At 37.2% G+C, this 20,316-nt stretch overlaps 1 protein-coding gene across 1 annotated transcript; it reads right to left on the bottom strand.

Moving 5' to 3' along the window:
• Nucleotides 1-977: 977 nt before the first annotated feature.
• LOC103991313 (probable serine/threonine protein kinase IREH1) lies at nucleotides 978-20,054 on the bottom strand. Its single transcript, XM_009410721.3, has 18 exons — nucleotides 19,097-20,054; nucleotides 18,710-18,780; nucleotides 18,411-18,596; nucleotides 16,921-18,294; nucleotides 15,870-16,042; nucleotides 15,404-15,650; nucleotides 13,428-13,520; nucleotides 13,177-13,317; nucleotides 13,005-13,097; nucleotides 9,584-9,794; nucleotides 9,412-9,497; nucleotides 7,917-8,005; nucleotides 4,528-4,579; nucleotides 4,368-4,424; nucleotides 4,119-4,292; nucleotides 3,851-3,928; nucleotides 1,490-1,649; nucleotides 978-1,407 (listed from the first exon to the last, which is right to left on the bottom strand). Exons 1-17 carry the CDS (start codon nucleotides 19,806-19,808, stop codon nucleotides 1,566-1,568), a joined length of 3,921 nt encoding a protein of 1,306 aa, XP_009408996.2. The 5' UTR covers nucleotides 19,809-20,054; the 3' UTR covers nucleotides 978-1,407; nucleotides 1,490-1,565.
• Between the last annotated feature and the right edge of the window lie 262 nt (nucleotides 20,055-20,316).

Below are 20,316 nucleotides of genomic sequence, written 5' to 3'. Positions count from 1 at the left end.
TCAGTCAACTACGTGAAGAGGATTAAATTAAAACATAATTATTATTTAGATGTCAAGATGGTTAAGTAGGGATAAAGATGGGATGAGGTTGCAAATCAGTTTCAGAGCATAATCACAAGCAATAGAATTTTACTGCAGCAAACCTCTTTATCTATTGACGTATCTTTATACGAATGAAGTAGAAACAGAGAATAAATTGTACAAAAATATTAAAGTACAAAGAAGATAGATAGATTAATCCTACATTAATCATTAAGCGTTTGACAACGGCACATCCACATTTTGGATATCAAAGACTACATACCACAAGCTTGTCCTTCTGCCGTTAGCTTTATGAAATGGTTGGCGAACCAGATGTCGAGAATTTTTTGCCATTCCTGCAACTTCCATACAGCAGTAGATACTCGGAAGTGAGATTAATCTATCAAACCTGACAAAACATACAGCTATATATTCCTACATGATTGACTCGATTTTAGACAAATTTATAAGACCATACATCCTCACAAAATTTCATGCAGAACAGAGTTCATGTAATTTCAACTACGATCTTTATTTGGAAACACACACACAAAATTCTTATATGCCAGCAACCCAACAAACACTTGGGAGATGAATGATTCACCTCGTGGCCAAAGTGAAGGGAGAAAAGATAATTTATAGCATGTTAAAATGGAGACCAAAGTTCATGTGACAATGGAAACAAATCTCTATCTCATAAAGATAATTTTATCAGCACAGAGATGGTCCGTTGACAGAACCTTGCGCAAAAATTTCACTGCACCACACAAGGGAAATAAAGGAAGAAAAATCATGGACGTAACTGACAAAAGCAGGTGATAGTTGAAACATGAACATGAAGCACTCCCTCACGTGCAAAGAAACCAAATCGTGCACCAGGCACACAGCACACTCAGGTGCATAAGCAAAAGATCAACTCTATCTAAAGACACAGCTCATAACATAACATGCATCGATGCAGAGAATGCAAACATGAATAAATTAGCAAATACAAATTGGGACATGCATCCACACAGAATAACTGCTATAAGCCACAAGGACCAGCCTTCACAGCCTTCACTCTTCTTCCTTTCTTGTTCAACAGAAAACTCCTCTCTCTTGGCATACAGGCAAATTAACACTCACGTACAAGTAGATTAGGCACAAGACTGCCAGACCATTGTCACTAGTTGCCGGGGCATCACCAGTCAAAGGGAATATTTGCAATTTCCCAGCTTGAATTGTTGTTCCATGCCATAGGCAATTTCATGGGCAAAGCCATTCATGGAGAATGAATGATACAGAATCAGAAAGGACTGATCACTCCACTAAAATTGTAGGCAGCCATTGGAGCAGTGGTCTACAAGGTGAAGAACACCAGCCTGTAGTTGTCCTGAGCCTATGTCTCTGGAAGAGTAGAAAACAAGATCAAGAATAAACAAGCAGTAATGAAACAAATCTGAATTTTTATGTGCTGTTTTTCACTTACATTTACAAGATGTACATGAGACACGAAGATTTTTATGAGATTGTTCGAATGAAACAACTTGCAAAAGCAATACAACTTAAGTTTCAGATTTTGGCTGTGGATCCTCCTTCCAACCCTTGCTGAGCAAATCATAGTTGATCGATGCAAGCTGTGACAGGTTCTAATCAACAAAGACAAGAGAGTTCAGGATCAAGTTAACGGAAAATGCAGAAAACAAGTCAAAAAGAATATATCTAAATACAGGAATGGCTCTTCTTGGAATGGTATGAAATTTAGCTTATTTTATTATCCTAACTAAACCTTAATGCCAAATCTCTCTGATGCAGATTTATAAGAAGCATATTTATGTAAATTACACTTTAACTTTGTGGAAGCTAAACGGATGTATTCATTTGCCAACGCAATGTCCTGACTCTGATAAAAGTCCAAACCAACAAATTAATCATGACTACCAAGTCAACATGGCTGTTGCCATTCCCTTGTTTCCAACAAGATACTATTGATTACCTACTAAAACTGGTGTCATCTGCTACATAATGATGCACTTGGATGTTGCAGCAGCAAATTTTGTAGTAATTTTCAAGAAATTCTTGATACTTGAAGAGCTTTCACCATAGAAGGGCAATTTTAATGCCTGGTTTTTTAAGCAACAATTATGAAGCACATGCTGTACAACAATAATCACATTTTTTTTCTTTTTTCATTACAGTTTAGGGTTCTGAGGGCATCAAAAGAGCTTGAATATTGAGGAAATATTTACTGGACAGTTTTAAGAGAGAATGAATCCCTTTTACTTCTAATGGCATATGGCAAACTGACAAGTTTCTTAAGCTCTTCAAGCATGCCATAACTCCAGGAGAGCAAACAGGTATAACTGCTATGGTGCTTTAGAAGTCAAGATTGATACAAATATATCTCAAACATAAGTAATGTCCAGACCAGGTTTTCAAAAAGTACTTCGCTAAACCCCTGTGTAGGGAACCCGGAGACAGCAAAACACAACACAACAGCAAGACAGTACACAATATATTGGACAGCAATTATTGTTGAAAGCCAAATGTGATGAGAGTACTCCAGGAATTGAAGGCTCACAACACATTTGCATTTAAGATACCTCTCTATATAGCAGTTAGCATATCATCTATAAAATGATGCTTCTAGTACAAGAATTATGAACTTGAATCTTTACCTTAGGCTGACTAATTCTAGCACTTTACAAATATTGTCTTGAATTCTTAAATTAAAACAATTAAAAAAGTAAATGTTGCAAAGTATAATATTTGAAGGATGTCATGTGATTCTAGGTTAGTGCCAACCTGGAATATTCATCTCTAACCATACCTGAGAAAAAGTCATAAGTAAAGCAAATTGTAAAGCACAACTAAGAAATAATGCTTGGGGCATCTCATCCGCAGAATCCATCCACCACAATTAACAACCATACATATTCTACAAATTGAATGCTGTCTTACTCATTTTGATAAAACAGAAAGTTGGGTGATCACTTTCCTAATAGCCAAAGTGAGAGAAGGCCACAATTAGACATATGATCTAACATCCCTGATCACATGCAGACCAGATGAAGGATCAATGGGCTTGGCATGTGAATCAAATTGTATGATAAGTGACATAAGTCGAAGGTTAACAGAATCCAGAAAAAGACCCGGGTTAAAGATCAGAGGGAAAGGGAAGTATTAAGAGTACCAAATTTGAACTCATCACCTGTTGTGAGACTACAATAAAGTGATAAGTTGCATGACCACTTCTTGAGGCTTGAGACAATAGGACAGGCCCAAACACTACATATAAACTTTTAACACGTTTAAAACATGTAAACCCCCATTCAAATTCTTGAAGCCTACATATGGACTTCTAAATGTAGCATCCTTTTTTGTATCCACAGTTAACAATGGAAAAACTTGTTTTTCTTTTCTTTAAGGGCAACAAAAGGGGAAACCTGTAGAAGCTTTCAGATAATTGCACTAGACCAAAAATATTAAAGATAAACAAATTTTGTTGTAGTGCAATGTGCATGCTTTATTCTTCTCTCTTTACTTCAAACTTTTTGGGGTTTCACTCATCAAGTTAATTAACCTAATCTTTTTAACAGATGTTCAACATATGCCTATCCGCAACTACTATTTGCAGTTCCTCTACCGCTGCTGCATGATTGTAGCACATCATCTCACAATATCTTCTTTGAATGAATCTATAGAATTGCTGTCTTAATTCTATTGTTTTCGACTATCTTTGGAGTAAATAATCTTATGCCCAAGACTGCCTAAGTTACTTGTAGTGTCAGAAACTTTGACTGAAAGTAATCAACAATAGAAGAAATTAATATGATTGAGCTGAAGTTACCTTGAAAGAAAAGTTACTAAATGAATAATTGACAGATGAGCCAGAATCAAACTCAGCAAGGCCTCCACACTCATCAACCTGTTTGTCATGATTAAAACAAAAAAGATCAACATTCTTTGCAATAGAAAATTTGAATATTCCAATACAAAAGCATAATTGGTAAACATTAGTAGAAACATTGACTAGTCAGCAAAAAGAAAATAAAACCATTATTTTCTTGAATAAATTCACCAAATAAAAAAATAAAACCACAAGCACAATTTCATACTATTTCATCATGGTGGTTGCTTAAACAACTACTGTTTCCACTTATGCTTCCATTATCACTTGAATCTTCAAATTCACTGGCTTCATATATCTGTTCGTCTGATGGGTTCCAAGAATAACGACTGGTGAAGTAACTCGTATCAAGTGCATTATCAGATGAAGGAACAAATGCAGCCTGCAAAAGTAGCAGCATTAGCAGACTCATTTTAGTATATAGAAAGGCAAATAGGAAGACAATAATTGGCATCACCTTCTGCCTTGCAAGTGTGTCCCAATTAATATCTTTGAAAAACACATGTTGCTTGACCTAGAAAATTATATTTGAGTAAACATCAAGAAGATGGAGCTTGGTATGCATAAACTAAAGACATGCAGCCATAAATTATAGTGGCTACATAAAGACAACATACTTCTGATGCACCTTTCGCTCCAAGTCTTTGATGAGGATCTTCGGTCAATAATCTGCAAGGAAGTTGGCAACAGCAGAAAATCAACATAATATCATATTCGTGTGCAAAGATCAAGACTCCAAGACCAGACAATGAAAAATCAGAATAGTACAGTACCTTTATACTGACACAAATCTTGTCTGATATGAAAATGCAAAACAGCTAGCAATCAAACCCTTAGCAGTCTACAGCTTGTCTTGTCCATGTTTATATTGTCCGTTCAATTTAGTTTGGAACAGTAGGTTCAGTGTATATAATGCAAGGCCAGTCAGAAGAGACCTGCTATACATGGTAGACGTTGTTCTACCAGCAAAAGAAGATCAACGGGATCTTTTAACTAGTTTGATATAGCAATCCACTAATTCAACTGTTTAAAAATATATTCTTGTCCATGTATCAATTGCAGAAAGAAACTAGTTTGGGTAACAAAAAAGTATATCCTGGGTTTGGGTGCATACGGTGCAGGACCAGTTTGAAGAGACCCACAATATCTGGGTGGAGTTTCTTTAGGATCCATAAGGGTTCCATAGAATTTAATGTTTGCTGTAATTTTTATCAGATGGAATAACAGCAGGATTCTTACAATAAGTTTATACTATAATGCAATAGATACCAACTGTTAATCTAGTAACTCAAGAGAAAAAAGGCCAAGATCAGATAGGACCTAATAAAGCTAGTTACAGAAACTATTTTCAGCAAACTTAGAGTTATCTGACAAAATATGATATCAACAATGGATACTGATTTTTTAATCTGGGATCTTGTTTGTATGGAAGAATTCAGTCATATCTGCTTCAGAAAAGAGTTCACTGATAAACAAACGGAGAAAATAAAAGGACAGAAAAAAGTAATGCTCGGTTATCCTTTTTGGGTGATTTTAATTTTTAATAGTGTCAAAGCAAAGGTTTTTACTTTTTAACTACATCCGGTTCAGTATGGTTTGGCTGGTATTTACCAGTCCAACCATCAACTGGGTCGCAGACCACTTAAAATAGGGCAGTCTGGTGTATCTAGTAATGTTTTCTTTTTTTATTAACCATCTCATTTTCTTGCAAATATGTCCATGCAACACTAATTCAAATTTGTTTATTCAGATTTCCACTGTGGGAACTTAGAGATGGTTCACCATGAATGAAACATGGGCACTTCAAATGCCTATCTCTATCGGACACCAATACTTGTCCGAAAGTTTAAATTATATAAGGATTGATACCATCAGCATTTGTTTATGTGTATACATATATGCAGGTACACCTAAATCATATACAAAAGGCTTCAGGGCGTGTTGAATATAAGCAGGTGTATGCAAGGTTCTAAATACCGTATCGTACCGATACATCGATCAGTCGTCAGTACGGTACGTACCAAGCTGTACCGAGCATACCGACACATGATACACTAAGGTGTACTGATGTACCGCCCGTATCGATCTTCTATCGAACCGATATGTACTGCCCATACCGAGCGGTATGGTATGGTATTACAAACCATGGGTGTATGTATTCTGGACTTCTAATTTACCCCTTGATCTAATAAACTTATGTTTAAGTACTTTTGTCAACATATCCTACATATGTTAATGGTTGTTGTGCTGATTCATTTATATTGTTTATCTTTCTCAAAGTATGAAATGACAACATATAAAAATATACATGCATTAGTGCCTCGACCATGGAGAGATCTGTCCTACTTTTACATGACCTGCGGTGTTAGCATGTCCACATATTTTTGTGTTTATGTCAATGTCTGTATCCATGCTTCATAGTTTGCTAACTATATTGTGTTCTCACTAAACTATGACATAATTATGATACAATATTTTCATAGTTAAATGCCTCTGTTAAGGCTTAATCTAATGTTTGATTAGCAATGGTGGTGGTGTAAGGTCCATATTGTGGTGAAGATTATGTGAGTAGTCATTGTGCTTTGCTTGATGTAGAATTCATTGATTTGCTTGAATATTTCTGTACAAAATAAATAAAGTGAAAAAAATAAATTTTGCAGCCCGCTCTATTTCACAAGACAGCTAGTCATTAGATAGCTAGGCTTACCAGATGATAAATAGCTGTCTGGTGCTGCTACCGACTTCTTTATATTTTTCTTTAACAACTGACCTCTCATATGCTCTCTCTATGCTTTCTTTCTTTCCCTGTTTTGCTGTCACCTGCTTCCCACGATGTCACAGCTGCCATGTCCACCCCTTCATGTTGCCACCATCTCCTCCTCATCCAAATCACTGTCTTCACCTCCTATTGATAAGGCTCCTCCTCCTCTTCTGCCTTTTCTTCCTCTGCCTCCACCTCCTCCTCGTCCTCTTATCCTCCACCACCTCCTCCTCCACTTTCTCCCCTCTTCTCTCCCTCTCTCTCTAGTCCGGTGGCATCGACCTACAATTGGGGTCAGTATGTCAAGCTATCCAGCATCATGCCAACCCAACCATCAACTAGTATTGGCATTGACCGAGATTCTAAAACCTTGATTCCACCTTACCAAACTAATAAAACCTCTCCAAAGGGGCTAGTCAGTCCTAGTTTCCTAATTTACCAAATCCAGTAAAAACTCTTTTGTAGAGATCTGGAAATCTTATTTCCCTACTTACTGATCTAGTAAAAACAATTTAATAAAGATCAAGAACAAAATGAAAGACTTTTATCAGGTGAACCACTATATATAAAAGGCAGTACACTGACTATTCTGAAGCTACATGATTCCAGTTGACTTGGACTCATAAACAATGTGAAACAATAGAGCTTCAGAGACTTCACCAGTTAATGAATATATCATACAAGGACAATAAATGATTTCGCATGATTTCTTGCTAAAGTTTTGGAATTTTGGCAATAAAAGTTTTATTAATATAGTATCAACTCATGAATTTCTATACCTAATCTATTTAAAAAGTTAAAAGCATTACTTATGAATGACCTTGTGATGTCAAATAACAATGAGATCTAAAGATATGATAACTGAAATATTTTTTTAACAATTACTATTCTTGATCATTAAACATACTCTGGGAACAAGGAAAAATCCCATGAGCATCTTTAGAGTATATGAGAAAGACAAAGCAAATTAAGAAGCTTTGTGGCCTAGATATGATGGGCACATGTAAGTCAGGCAGTCAGGGCAACAAAAATGAAATACACACTGAAAAAGAAGCCACATGTAAAAGGCATCAAAGACAATACAAGATTATTAAATGCAAAAACTAAGCAATTTCAAAAAGAGAAACTATGCAACTAAAACAACAATTGTCATATGCAAGTCAACTAAATTTTTGCTTGATCCAATGCACTAGGTAAATACAACAGCATGCACATTGAAAAGCACAAAAAAGAATTATCCCTTACTTGTCAATAAGATCTTGGGCGTCAAAGCTCATTTCTTCAGGTACTCCAGGCCAAGGTATTTTACGATTCAGAATATTGTCAAAAATTTTCTACAAATATAATCAACCATCAGAGAGAAATTGGTAATTAACAAATAAAAAATGCAATGAAGAAGAAAATGTATCAAAACTAATTAAGTGTAACCCAGGCTTTTAAGATGCAGAAGGGAATTCAACGTTGTTATTCCATAATCAGTTCATCAAATACAAAGAGATAAGTGTTGCTATTTATAGTGTACTATATCAATAAAAGATTGAAGAAGATGAAAACTGATCATATCATATGCCAATTGAGGTGATTGATGGTTCAGTTCTGATAGCATACTTCAACAGAGTTTCAGGTCTATTCAGGAGGCTTTCTCCTTTTAAAAATCTTAATTATGTAAATCCAAATGGGTCATCATTTCCTTCTTCAGATATGAAAGCAAATAACAGGCAAAAAACTTAATTAATTTAAATTTAATAATCTTTAAAAAATATTCAGCAAAACCTATAGGGAGACAGACATTTTAAATTTAATAATATTTAAAAAATATCAGTAAAGAATTATTTTTCCAGCTATGTAATGTACATCAAAATGCAAATAATTTAACAAAAAAAAAGGCTGATCAATAAACTGGATCATGCATTGACCCGATTAGTTTATCTCTTTTAGCAATTCCTAGTTTTAGATGAAATGTTCTGATCATATATTTGCATCTTAGATGAAATGTTCTGATCACATATTTGCATCCTAGAAACAGATCCCATCATTATAAATGGCAACTTCATGCAGTTGTTGCACAGACTACATTCATGTTAAAAATCACCACTCAATGGTTTCAGAGTTCTATCCTTGCATCCGCGATACTGTGGAAGACAGACCTTAAGGACAACATAAAAAATGTGGGATGCCTTAGGACCACAAGAGCTTGCATATATTATTATTATGGTAGTTAGTGCTATTGATGAAGTAATACCTAGTACTAACACTTTCCTACTTTTGTTAATCAAACAATCACCCCTAGGAACAGCTGAATTAATATTTGTACTTTTTAAATCCCTAAAAGTTTCTCCTGGCACATGTACACTGGTAGACTGTGGCAAAATTAAACAGGGGATCAGCAGATCACTCTGTTTATGCACCACTTGTAACAATTTAGCTATCGAACCCACCCAAGTTCACTGATAAACAAACACAAATAGTTAGTTACCTTGGAAAGCCCAATCCACATTAAAAGAATAAGTGAGAGCTTCTTCATGCAGTCAGGAAAGCAACAATTCTGTGAATTTTAGTAATTAGTTTTGCATCTGTGTACGAGGCATGTGAATTTATCAAGACCATCTTATGATGATATTTCTTTTCAGGGTATATGTAGTCATAAAATGCTTTAATAGTCAGGCTCATTATTTTTTTCCCCCTTGTCGCATCTGAATGAGCTAAAATAAGGATACAAAGTATCTCGATTTTATAGAACCTGAGGATGTTCAGCATTGAAGGGTGGAATTCCAACAATAAGCTCAAAGAGAATGACACCAACTGACCACCAATCAGCACTTGCACCTGCAGATGTGATATTTTTAGTGACCAGAAACAACCAAATAGTATGAATGTCACCAAATATTGCATAGCTTGTACAGACTACAGACCATGTCCTGTTCCTAGAAGTATCTCTGGTGCTAAATAATCGGGTGTACCAACAGCAGACCGTTTCTTCCGACATTCTCGCTGATTCAATTGCTCAGATGAAGATATCTGGGGTTCTTCTTCTCCAAATAATGATGTTCCACTAACAGCAGGGCCAGATAGATCATCCGTACTGTTAATGAGACCAACCTTGGAAAGACCAAAGTCGGTCAACTGCCAGGACCAAAAAAGATAAGAACAATGAGAACAGTATCACGAAGAATAAGGTTTGAAGCATGTTCAGTAATATGTATATTTTGTAATATAAAGAACCTTATGTTCCAACAATTACAATTATTGAGAGAGCAATACATATACCAATATTCATAAATGCATGTGCAGGTATCAATGTGTATGTAGAGAAAGTGAGAAATAAATATGATAAAAAGTTTGATCTAATCTTTTAAATGATAAAGATACATAATCCAATACGAGAACATGATCATGTATACCACAGGTGCAAAGTTTAGTAAAGTTTAAATAAATCGATAAGCAGAATCTCGACACAGATGACACATGAGCTAGTGCCTAGGCGGTATGCATGCCACAGAAACTTAGATATCCTCACCTTGACTACCATATATGCACATAAACAAGTAAGCATATCTCCACATATAATTGCATATGCATGCAATATAAACATGTGCCACTATGAGATAACAACGCTATATGCTAGTTTTTTCATGTTTGTTTTTCAGTTTAATCACTCGACAAACCATAACATATCTACTGAGTATTTTAAAATGTTAATATCACAGCCATTAGAGTCGAGGAACAATCAAATGCTATTTTTCTAAAATTAATATGAAGCTTTTATAACAAAAATGCATTAGTTAAATTGGAACAGTGACTTGACTGCATTAATTTGACACTTGTGCCAAGACCTATGTGCCTAGCCTTACTCCTGGAATTGATAGGTTTGTCCCCAGGAGTGCACAGGTAATTTAACAACTATATAACTAATTTGTGCAAATTAAAGATGATGTGGTGCAATTAAAGACACCAAAGAATGAGGCTGAACCAGGTCTCAGTTGTTTCAATTCAGACGCATTTGCACTAAGATTATAATAAAAAGATTGAAGCAAACTCAATGAATGCATGGGATAGAAATACAAGTGACCTTTTAAGCACTAGGCCAAAAGTGAGGGATCTGATAGCCACATATAGAAGATTAGATGGAAGGAATATACTGGAATTTTCTGAAATGGAAGCTTGGCCACCAAGAATTCTGAAATGAAAAGCTTGCCCACCTTTCCTTGAACTGATCGCTCTATTAGACTCAACTATAATTCCACATCCACCATGCATTGACTGAATCAACAATATTTGCAGCTACAAATCAGCTAGACTGTCCTACGTCACCTATAATGTGTACATGCAAAACCTGAAAGCCATTCACTAATACTTGACTGGTTTCAGGCTTTCAGCTAGGTTGGTGGGAGTCATCAGAGAATACCACCAATATATTACTTAATTTTCAAGTAAAAGAACCTAGCAACAATTTTCTTCATCAGCGATAATATTGCATGCCATGTAAAGCCAAATTTCACCAGAAAAGCAGTGGCAGGAGACACATTTTTAAATTAATTTTGGCTATATAACCTGGACCAATCTTCATAGTTATCAGACATGGGATGAATCTTGAAGCAGATGGAGAAAGCAAAGTTTAACACAAGGAATGCATTCATAAGTTAAAAATCAGATAATGTTCAGATATTGGAAAAAATCTTTAAACTGTCAATAATTGTGAAGCTAACATAGCATAACACAAATATCAGCTAACACACACACACACATACATACATACATACACTGTCTTGTCCTTCTCTTCCTCCCAATTGCTGCCTTCGCTCAACCACTGTCTTTTGCCTGACCACCATTGTCTGACTCACCATGTGCTACTTACCACCTTTCATGCAATCCTCTTCCTTCTTCCTCTTTCCCCTTCCTCTTTCGCTTCCACTCCCTTCATCGCTTCCGCTTCTTCTTTCCTCTTCTCCTTTTTCTTCCTCTATACCGATGTACCAATACTTGGTACACCAACACAAGCAATACATTCCAGTTCGACTTGGGACCAACAAGGGTCCAATACAAGATTGCACTTCTTGCTATAGGCAAAGACAAAGATTGAAATTTCGTACCGTACCGAAGTTTCAAGATTCGCTCGGTACGGTACAGTACTATAAACCGAACAATATATTTCGGTATACCGCTCGGTACATACACGCACACACACACACATACACACATATAAATACATACATACATATACATACATATATATATAATCTTTTTTTCTGCGACGTCGCCTCTCTTCTCCCCACACGAGGCGACATTGCCTATATATATATATATATATATATATATATATATATATATAAGTATAAAAAAAAAATCTGCGACGTCGCCTCTCTTCTCCAAACGTAGGGCAACGTCACCGAGGACTCTTCTCCCGCGCAGATGAGAAGTCACCAACAGATGAGGAGGGAGAGCAACCCCGATCTCCAGGTTCTTCTCTTCTTCTCCCTATTCTTTCTTCCCCTTCTTCCTCTTCTTTCTTCTCCCTCAATTCCCAATCGATGGTACCGCCCAGTAACGAGCGATCCGTGTACGGTCTGCTAGCAGACCGGTACATACCGCCCGGTATGGGAGGTATTATTCGAAATTAAAAACCTTGGGCAAAGAGACAAAAGTTTATTGCAATTCAGTCTACATTAGGCTACACTTTCTTGCAGTGCTTCAAGACCCAATTGAGTCAAGCATGTCAATATTGACCAACTAGCTTCAGAGCTTATACATGGTTCAGTGATTATTATACCTGATCCTTTAAACAATCATAATTAATCAAAATCAGGGCAGGTGACTGAACCAATTGAAAAACCGAATTGTTTGGTTAGCTATTTTTGTGGGTTAAAAAATCTTCAAAGTGGATGCAATGTATATTATATACTATATACTGTTCACATCCAGAAAGGATTTTATTTCCTTTCATACTTAGTTTGTCATGATTCCTAGCCTGCACTCCAGTCTGCCTCCACCAGTGATTGGGTGGCCTTAAGCTGCCAAACCATCTTTCTCAAAATCGAACACTAAGTCCACCACAACCACAATAGTTCTTTTTCACCCCTCATGCAAATATTGCTTGCCTACCATTGACCACCAGACAGGAGCTCTCCAGACTAGCTATGAACTCTTTGACCGAATGCGGTCGTAGATCAATCATAGATTGACCAGTCCTTAAACCACAGACCCATGACCCATGCAAGAAAAGATTGGATCACTGTCATTTCAAAATGTTATTATTTAGTGAAATACTTCAAAGTATATGGGGAAAAGTCACCACAGAACTACTAAAAATACATGCAAAGTATGTAGCTTCAATACCTTAATGTGACCATCATGAGCAATCAACAGATTGTCTGGCTTCAGATCACGATGCACTACACGCAATGAATGTAGGTATTCCAGTGCAAGGACCTGCAAAATTATTCTCCAGTTACAGTAGGACAAAAAAAAAAATGCAGATGCAGGAAATAGTTCTCAAAGAATAACATACAACTTCGGCGATGTAAATTCGAGCAACATCTTCATCCAAGCAACCTAAATTCCTCAGTAATGAATACAAATCTCCCCCATTCAAGTATTCCATCACAAGATATAAATTCTCCCGAGAAGTAAAAGAATAAAAAAACCGAACCTTGCACAACAAGCATTCCAGTGAGATAAAAGTTAGAGAACTTCAGCATAAGGATATAAACTTCTAGATAACTTCAGTATAAGGATATAAACTTCAGAAAAATTGTTCACCACAAAAGGATTGCGAACTGTAATAAGAATGTTACGTTCAGCCAAGATACTCTCAACAGCATTTTTGCGGATCATATCTGCCTTTTTTAGAACCTGAAAAAAATTGGATGGAAATTTTCACCATAACAAACTAAGAAAATATACACAACAGGACTTGTGAATAACAAGAATGTAACCATCCGAAAAAAATTAAAAAGTATAGACCAAAGTACATCTCAAAACCAAAATTGAATCTGGAAAATTACAATAATAACGATAGGAGTTACAAATGAGATAGAAGAGAGAGAATTTCAGAACATGAATCAGCTATGGAAGTATATTAAATATCACCTCAGGATATGATGAAAAGTATTGTTTACTTGAGGCAAAATTACAATATGCACAATGCATATGATAGAATGACAAAAGGATATATGAGACTCCTCGATCACGATTCATCACTCTATGGCCAAGCAATAAGCATTGTATTGAATTAGGGAACAACCGCAACAAAAAAGGAAAATTGAAGCACAACGGAACTAAAAGGAGACAAAGCATATTACTCTTGGTTAAGTACAAAGATGCATCAAGAACAGAAATTTTGTAGACTAGTCTTGATGACCATTCGTTCACATTAGCAGAAACTCAGCAGTGAAAAGAATATATCTTCATAACAAACACCCACAATTTTCGATGATTCCAGATCTATTGGCTCTGATCACTTCAATTAAGAATTCTCCCTCTTATAATAATTTGAAAAGGCATGTGTGTATGAATGGAAAATAACCATTTAGCATGCACATCCTCACTAAAGAAATGGTACATTGTTCTAAATTTCTTAAGCATACATTCCTGAAGTACGTCTGGAGTTCGTGAAGGTATATAATTTTATTTCCAGGAAAAAAAAAGTCCAAAATAACCTTTGTGCATCCAGATTTTCAACTAAAAGATGAACTATATACTTACCTTTTTGTCTATACCACACATTATAGCTTCTTGCTGTTTATGGCTTGTAGTTGTACCACATTGTAAATTGAGGGGTAACATGGAAATTAAGCTTTTTAATATGATTAAGCTACATTTATAATTATTTAACATTTAAGATTATAACCTTGGTTAAAACTTAAAAGTACATGTCTGTTAAGATAAAGTGGCTCATGATAGCACATAATGTACTCTGCATACTGTGATAGGTCATGAATTCATGAAACATATATAAACCACATGACCCTGCACATAAACTAAGCCATGTAGATACAATTGAAAAGGACAAGCTGCAATTAAGTAGTGGTATGCATTCCCACTATGCCCAGACAAATGTCTATCAACATGGAAACTCTATATGTAATGATTAACTGTATGAAGGTGCCCCATGGGATCAACAGGTCTGGTCAAACACACTCAATGAGTGTAATAATAAAAACTGAATGATGGTAAGCAATAACAAGCATGGATAAAAATATAGGAAGTAAAAAGTCCAACACCCGTGGAATGAATTTTCTTAGTTAGAAAACCCAAACGAAAAAGATCACGCATTAAAGGTTGCAGCAAAAAGCAAATTGTGTAATTACATCAATGAGAAAACACGCCATCGTTTTAATATATTTGGTTATGCATAGTCACTACCAACCAAAACCCTCAAGGATTTCAAGATATTCATTTTTCTCAATTTCTACATGTCACTCAGTACTTGATATTCTAAATTAACCTGTCGTTTCAAGGATTAGATTTAAGGAAATTCCAAAGCAATCATCATCTGGTGCTGTCTCAGGGTAAGTATCTCAGGCTTGATATTGATGCAGTCAGTGTAACCACTTCAAAAAATAGAAAGGCCCAAGATGGATATAGGAAAGGTCTGTATAAGACATGATAACAACAAAATTCCATAGATACAAGATCAACATAAGAAGCAACCAAAAAAAACTCGTGATAGTACACAATCATTAGAGCTGACCTCAGGAAAAATAAACCTGACAACTTCAGGCATCACTCAGTACCTTTATTGCAAAGAGATCTCCTGTAGTTCGTTTCTTGGCCAAGAAAACCCGACCATATGCCCCACGGCTGATGGGCTTAATAATTTCAAAATCATCTATAGATGTTCGATCCTTAGTGGTAGGGTGAACAGGACTTGCTTGCAAGCTGTGAACTACATCATCTTCTTCATCCATCATCGCACTTGTTGCCTCAACCTTTTCCATGTCAAGCGAAGTTACTGTATCGCAAAGCTGCAAGTACTTCTCACTATAGGATGGCACATAGCAAAAGGTAAAGAGCAGTCATGATCATAAGAGGTGAGAGAACAAGAGAATACAGAATGCCTTGGCGGAATTGAAAATACATCCAAATTCCAGAGCATATTAATCTTTCTTGAATGCATGCATGCATGCAATTAAACTTCTGAGAAAAAAATGAGAAAACAAAAAAGTTGACACTCTTATGACAATCAATAGATCTACCTACCGATGGAGCTTCTCTATACGGGTTCCAAATGTCTGCACTGTAAGTGCTTCAAGCTTCCGACGGTTCATAACTTCTTGTAGATCTTCCAAACATGAAACTAAATAGTTCAAGGATTTTTCTTCATCCACCAGAGTATTTGCTATGCATCGAGCAATATCAGCAAGTTCAATCATCTGCATCATTCAGAGAAAATTGAGCACCCCTGATGAATGACATGCTTAGTCATAAACAATCTGTAGCTGCAAACAAATGCAGTTGGAGAATCCAACAACAGCATCATGCTTTTACAATTGAATGAATGAGTTTGTATTCCTCAAATTATCAATGCTTTAAAATTGGATCAATCGATTCACTACTTGAAGTGACTTAAAAAGGGACTGCCATGTTTACACAAACTAACAATGAAATCTACAACTTTTCATACTAATTTTCCAATAATATCAGGCCATACCTTAATTTACAAAACAACAGAAATAGACAAATTCAGTTCCTAGTTAAGATTGAGATATGAAAACATGACCGAATTCAGAGAAATACTACAAGTAAATGGAAAGTAAAACTGTTAAAGCAGTAAAAAGTAATAGCAATATATACTTCAACAGCAAATAAAATAAGCTTATACATCCAAATTAAGCATCATTAGGAGATATTATGTGTCATAATAATGGATAAGTTGCCAATTAGAAATTTCTGAAAATCCTCCCTTTCCTAGAATAAGATGATCAGATGAGTGAATAATAACAAATACATCAGACCACATGCAAATAGTAGGCACAGCTTGCATGCATCATAGGCAACAAAAGCAAATTTCAAAAAGATTCAGAAAAAGAATCCTGATTTGCTAACAAAGACGGGCAAAATAATACATGTATAACATAAATGCATGTACATTTATATGTGAGTGTTTAGATTCATAATACAAGTAAAAATAATAAACCTGAAAAACATAATTTGTCAATTAAGCTAATTGTTAGAAAGCAGACATGAAGAATGGGTACCAGTGCAAATGTTTAAAAGAATGAACATATTGCATTCATTAGATAAAAACCACCTGCGGGAGATCCTCACACTCAGAAGTAGCATTCTTCCCTGTCAAAAGCATGTCAATATGGCTAGCCCTTGGTGTCATTATAGGTGATCGGGGAGTCATGCTGCCTGCTGATGAGGTAGTCATTCCTTGATCAGACTTTGAACCAAAACGAGTCTTGCAAGTCATTGATGACAGATTTTTTAGGTCATCGAAAAGAAGAGTATTTTCAGTCTCATGAAGAGAGTCAAGCATATCAGCCGAACCTCGCCAGGACCAATCACTTAACTTTGGAAATGGAATATCTGATTCTTCAATCAAACTTGTCCTAGAGATATTTGCTACATCCGGGCTTCCAAGAACATTAGGAAGATCTTTCTGTTTATAGGACTCTACCATCTTCTCTAGAGTCTCAGCTATTCTGATGAGACGCTCGTCAACACTAAAACCTTTTTGGTCACATCTATCTGCAACAGCACAAACTTTTGAGTGTTCCTCCACAAACGAAGTAGGAACATACTCCTCACAGATACGGCACATAATTGATCCTTCTTCAGAAATACTCTGCTGATCTGACCAAAAGCCCCATGAAACATTGTGCTGATGCTTGGAAGGAACAGATTGATTCACAGAGGCATGAACAGAACTAATTTGCTTAGGAGGATCAGTGGTGATCAAGCCTTTATCTAAAGTCGCTCTCAGTTGTGAGCATTCGACCTTCCCATTGGGTGATTCATCAACAAGGGGTATAGACTTTTTTTTGTCCTTTGGTGCAGGTGATGGTAGAGGTTTCCAAGAAGCCATGCGTTCTCTGGAAGAAGGGGAATCATCCTTTGCAACGTCAAGCTGTGAGAAGAAATCGACAGGCTTTATCTCCTGGCTTCTTTTCCATTTTAAGTTGTATTGTTCTTGACTATAGGACCTCCTTGAAACAACTGTTTCCACAGAGTTCTTTTCAGCCTTCATAAACATATGTTTACTATCTTTTGCTGGTACTGATGCTACCTCAGCAGAATGCAATTTCTTGGATCCTGGATCCATAGATATCTCATCCTCAGCAAAACCACTTTCCTTGTGAAATTGAAGTAATCTAGTGCATCTAGTAAGGATAAAGAGCATGTGTGTATGAAGCTTCTTTAGCATTCCTGAGGGAAGCTCCTGGCGACGATCATCCAAATCCTGAACTAAGCCTTCACACTGAAGCCAGAATTCCCCGGGTGACATAACACAACAGCTCCGAGCAAGTATCAACAAATCTTCTAAGATTTCTTTCCACTCAGGATGGCTTTCTAGATTTTTCTCCATTATACTAACCAAATCACCAGCAAAAATAGCCAGATCCGAGTTTACCTCATCCTTTGCTTTCTCGAATTTCACCTGAATAACTTTCAAGACTTCCTGTACAGCACATTAGAAGTACATAACCATCCTATCCAAAAAATTCCAAGCTTATATGAATAGAACATTTAGGAAGGAATTTCTCAAAAAAGAGCTTCAATGAAGACTGTAATCACCTTCAAATTGTATGCACTTCTAGGCTTCCAAAATGGAAATGGTCGTACTCCTTTGGAGCTCAGCTCATGTGAGTAACTTTTAACATCTCCAGGAAACTTCTTCCTGGGCACACTAGTAGCCTGCATTATTTCTTTAAAGCGAGGAGATTCAGACTCCTTAGGAGTTTCACAAGCATCATATGGTGACTGTAAGAGCAAACAATTAAAACCATTATTCACACCTCAATCAAAAATCTTAAATGAAGTGATACATGGCAAGACATGAATACTAATTGTGCTTTATGTAACTGATGTCCAACCTCTGCTTCCGAAGCAAATGTAGTATTATTACTTAAATCCTCATATTTATTCCATGGTAGATCAGCTTTTCCTGCAAGGGAAAAATAATTAGGTCTATTGGCAGTGATGAAAATATTCGACCTCATGACTACGATCAAGTATTCTTATTGGAATTAGCCGAAATAATATCACATGCGAGCATATCTGAACAAATTTGCATATTTATTTACAATTGTAGGCGAAAGATTGGAACATGGTAAATTTATGATGATAACCAATATACATCCATTGTTCATAGATTGGATAACTAAGATATTAACACTAACACCCAAAAAGGTCATGTCAACAATAATTTCAATGCTACATAGACGTATCCATCTGAAAAGCAGAAGGTTAAAATTATTTACCCTGCCACCCGAATGGTGCATCCATGCTGGCTGTGAACCACTGCTTGGCACCACCCCCACCGTGATCAGCCCAAGAACTGGTACACGACTCGGGCACCTTGTCTAGGGTCTTACCGTCCTTCTTCGCACCACCACTGTCAACCCCTGTTCTAGCCATCGAAGTGGACGAAACATATGCTGAGGCAGAGCCAGGGGTTCTCGACAAGTTGCTACTCCCGAGGCCCGACATCCTGTGCTCTCCACGGAGGCCTTCCTGCGGCAAAGGCCCGGATCTAGTTTTTATCCGGTTGAGACCGAGCGAGGATACCAGGATGGGGGAGAGGGCTGCCGCCGGCCCAGCCCCATCCTTGCCCACCGCCGCCCCTTTACGGAGCTTGGCGGGCGACGAGCCGCTGTCGGCAGCGGCAGTGGCGGCCGCAGGGGAGGGCTTGGGGGAGGAAGCATGGGCGGTATCCTTCCCCTTGGAATCTTTCGCATCCTTATCCTTCTTCTTTTGCTGGTGCTGCAGGTGATGCTTCTCGACGGCGTCCTTGATGAGGGTATGGCGGGGGGAAGCGGCGGCGGGGGCGGCGTTGGATTTGGACTTTTTCTTGTCGGATCGGGCGGTGGAGGGGGAACCGAAGGTGGAGCCGCCGGGGCTATTGGATCCGTCGGGGCTGGAGGAGGAGTCCGACTTCTTAGAGGAGGAGAAGAAGCGCCCCTTGAACACCATCTCCCCCTCTCTCTCCTGCACACTCGGGAGCTGCGGACGGCGGCCAGACCACAGCAACGGAGAGAAGCGTGGCGTTTCGGACAAGTCTCGGGGTGGTGAGGGGGACAGCGGAGAGGAAATGTAGGGGCGTGCGAGGAATAGAGGAGGAGTTGAACAGCGGAGGGATTCCAGATTTGGTGACCGGAGAATTAGGTTAGACTTGCAGCCTTGCTTGGCCGTAGACCGGACTTGACACGTGTACAGGATTGGCAATCCCTCAAATGGAAATCCCGAGGTAGAACATTTCACATTTATAATGTCATTTTATGTAATTCCAATTGTCGCGTTTATTTAAGAAGCATCGCCCTCTCTCTTTTTCTTTAATGTCAAATGAATTCAAAAAATAACATTATATAAAAACAATTAAAAAAAATCTCAGAAAAATGAAATGATATAAATAAATTTGACCAAACATAATCGTCTAGAAATATTATTATGAAGACCTTCTTTCAAACAATTTGCATATGAT

Source organism: Musa acuminata, chromosome BXJ1-7, assembly GCF_036884655.1.
Source record: "Musa acuminata AAA Group cultivar baxijiao chromosome BXJ1-7, Cavendish_Baxijiao_AAA, whole genome shotgun sequence".
In the NCBI taxonomy this organism is placed as follows: domain Eukaryota; kingdom Viridiplantae; phylum Streptophyta; class Magnoliopsida; order Zingiberales; family Musaceae; genus Musa; species Musa acuminata.
Note: the sequence above shows the minus strand (reverse complement) of the source record. Positions and strands in the feature narration are given on the sequence as shown.

Bases quoted from the DNA above. Each gene is read 5' to 3' on its own strand.
- LOC103991313 (XM_009410721.3), bottom strand. From the start codon at position 19,808: ATGGTGTTCAAGGGGCGCTTCTTCTCCTCCTCTAAGAAGTCGGACTCC. The intron at 16,043-16,920 runs GTGGTTTTTATC...TGAATGATGCAG, and splicing joins AGTGTGAGGATCTCCCGCAG to ATGATTGAACTTGCTGATAT. The intron at 1,650-3,850 runs GTAACTTCAGCT...TTTGTTGATTAG, and splicing joins TTAGTAACTTTTCTTTCAAG to AACCTGTCACAGCTTGCATC.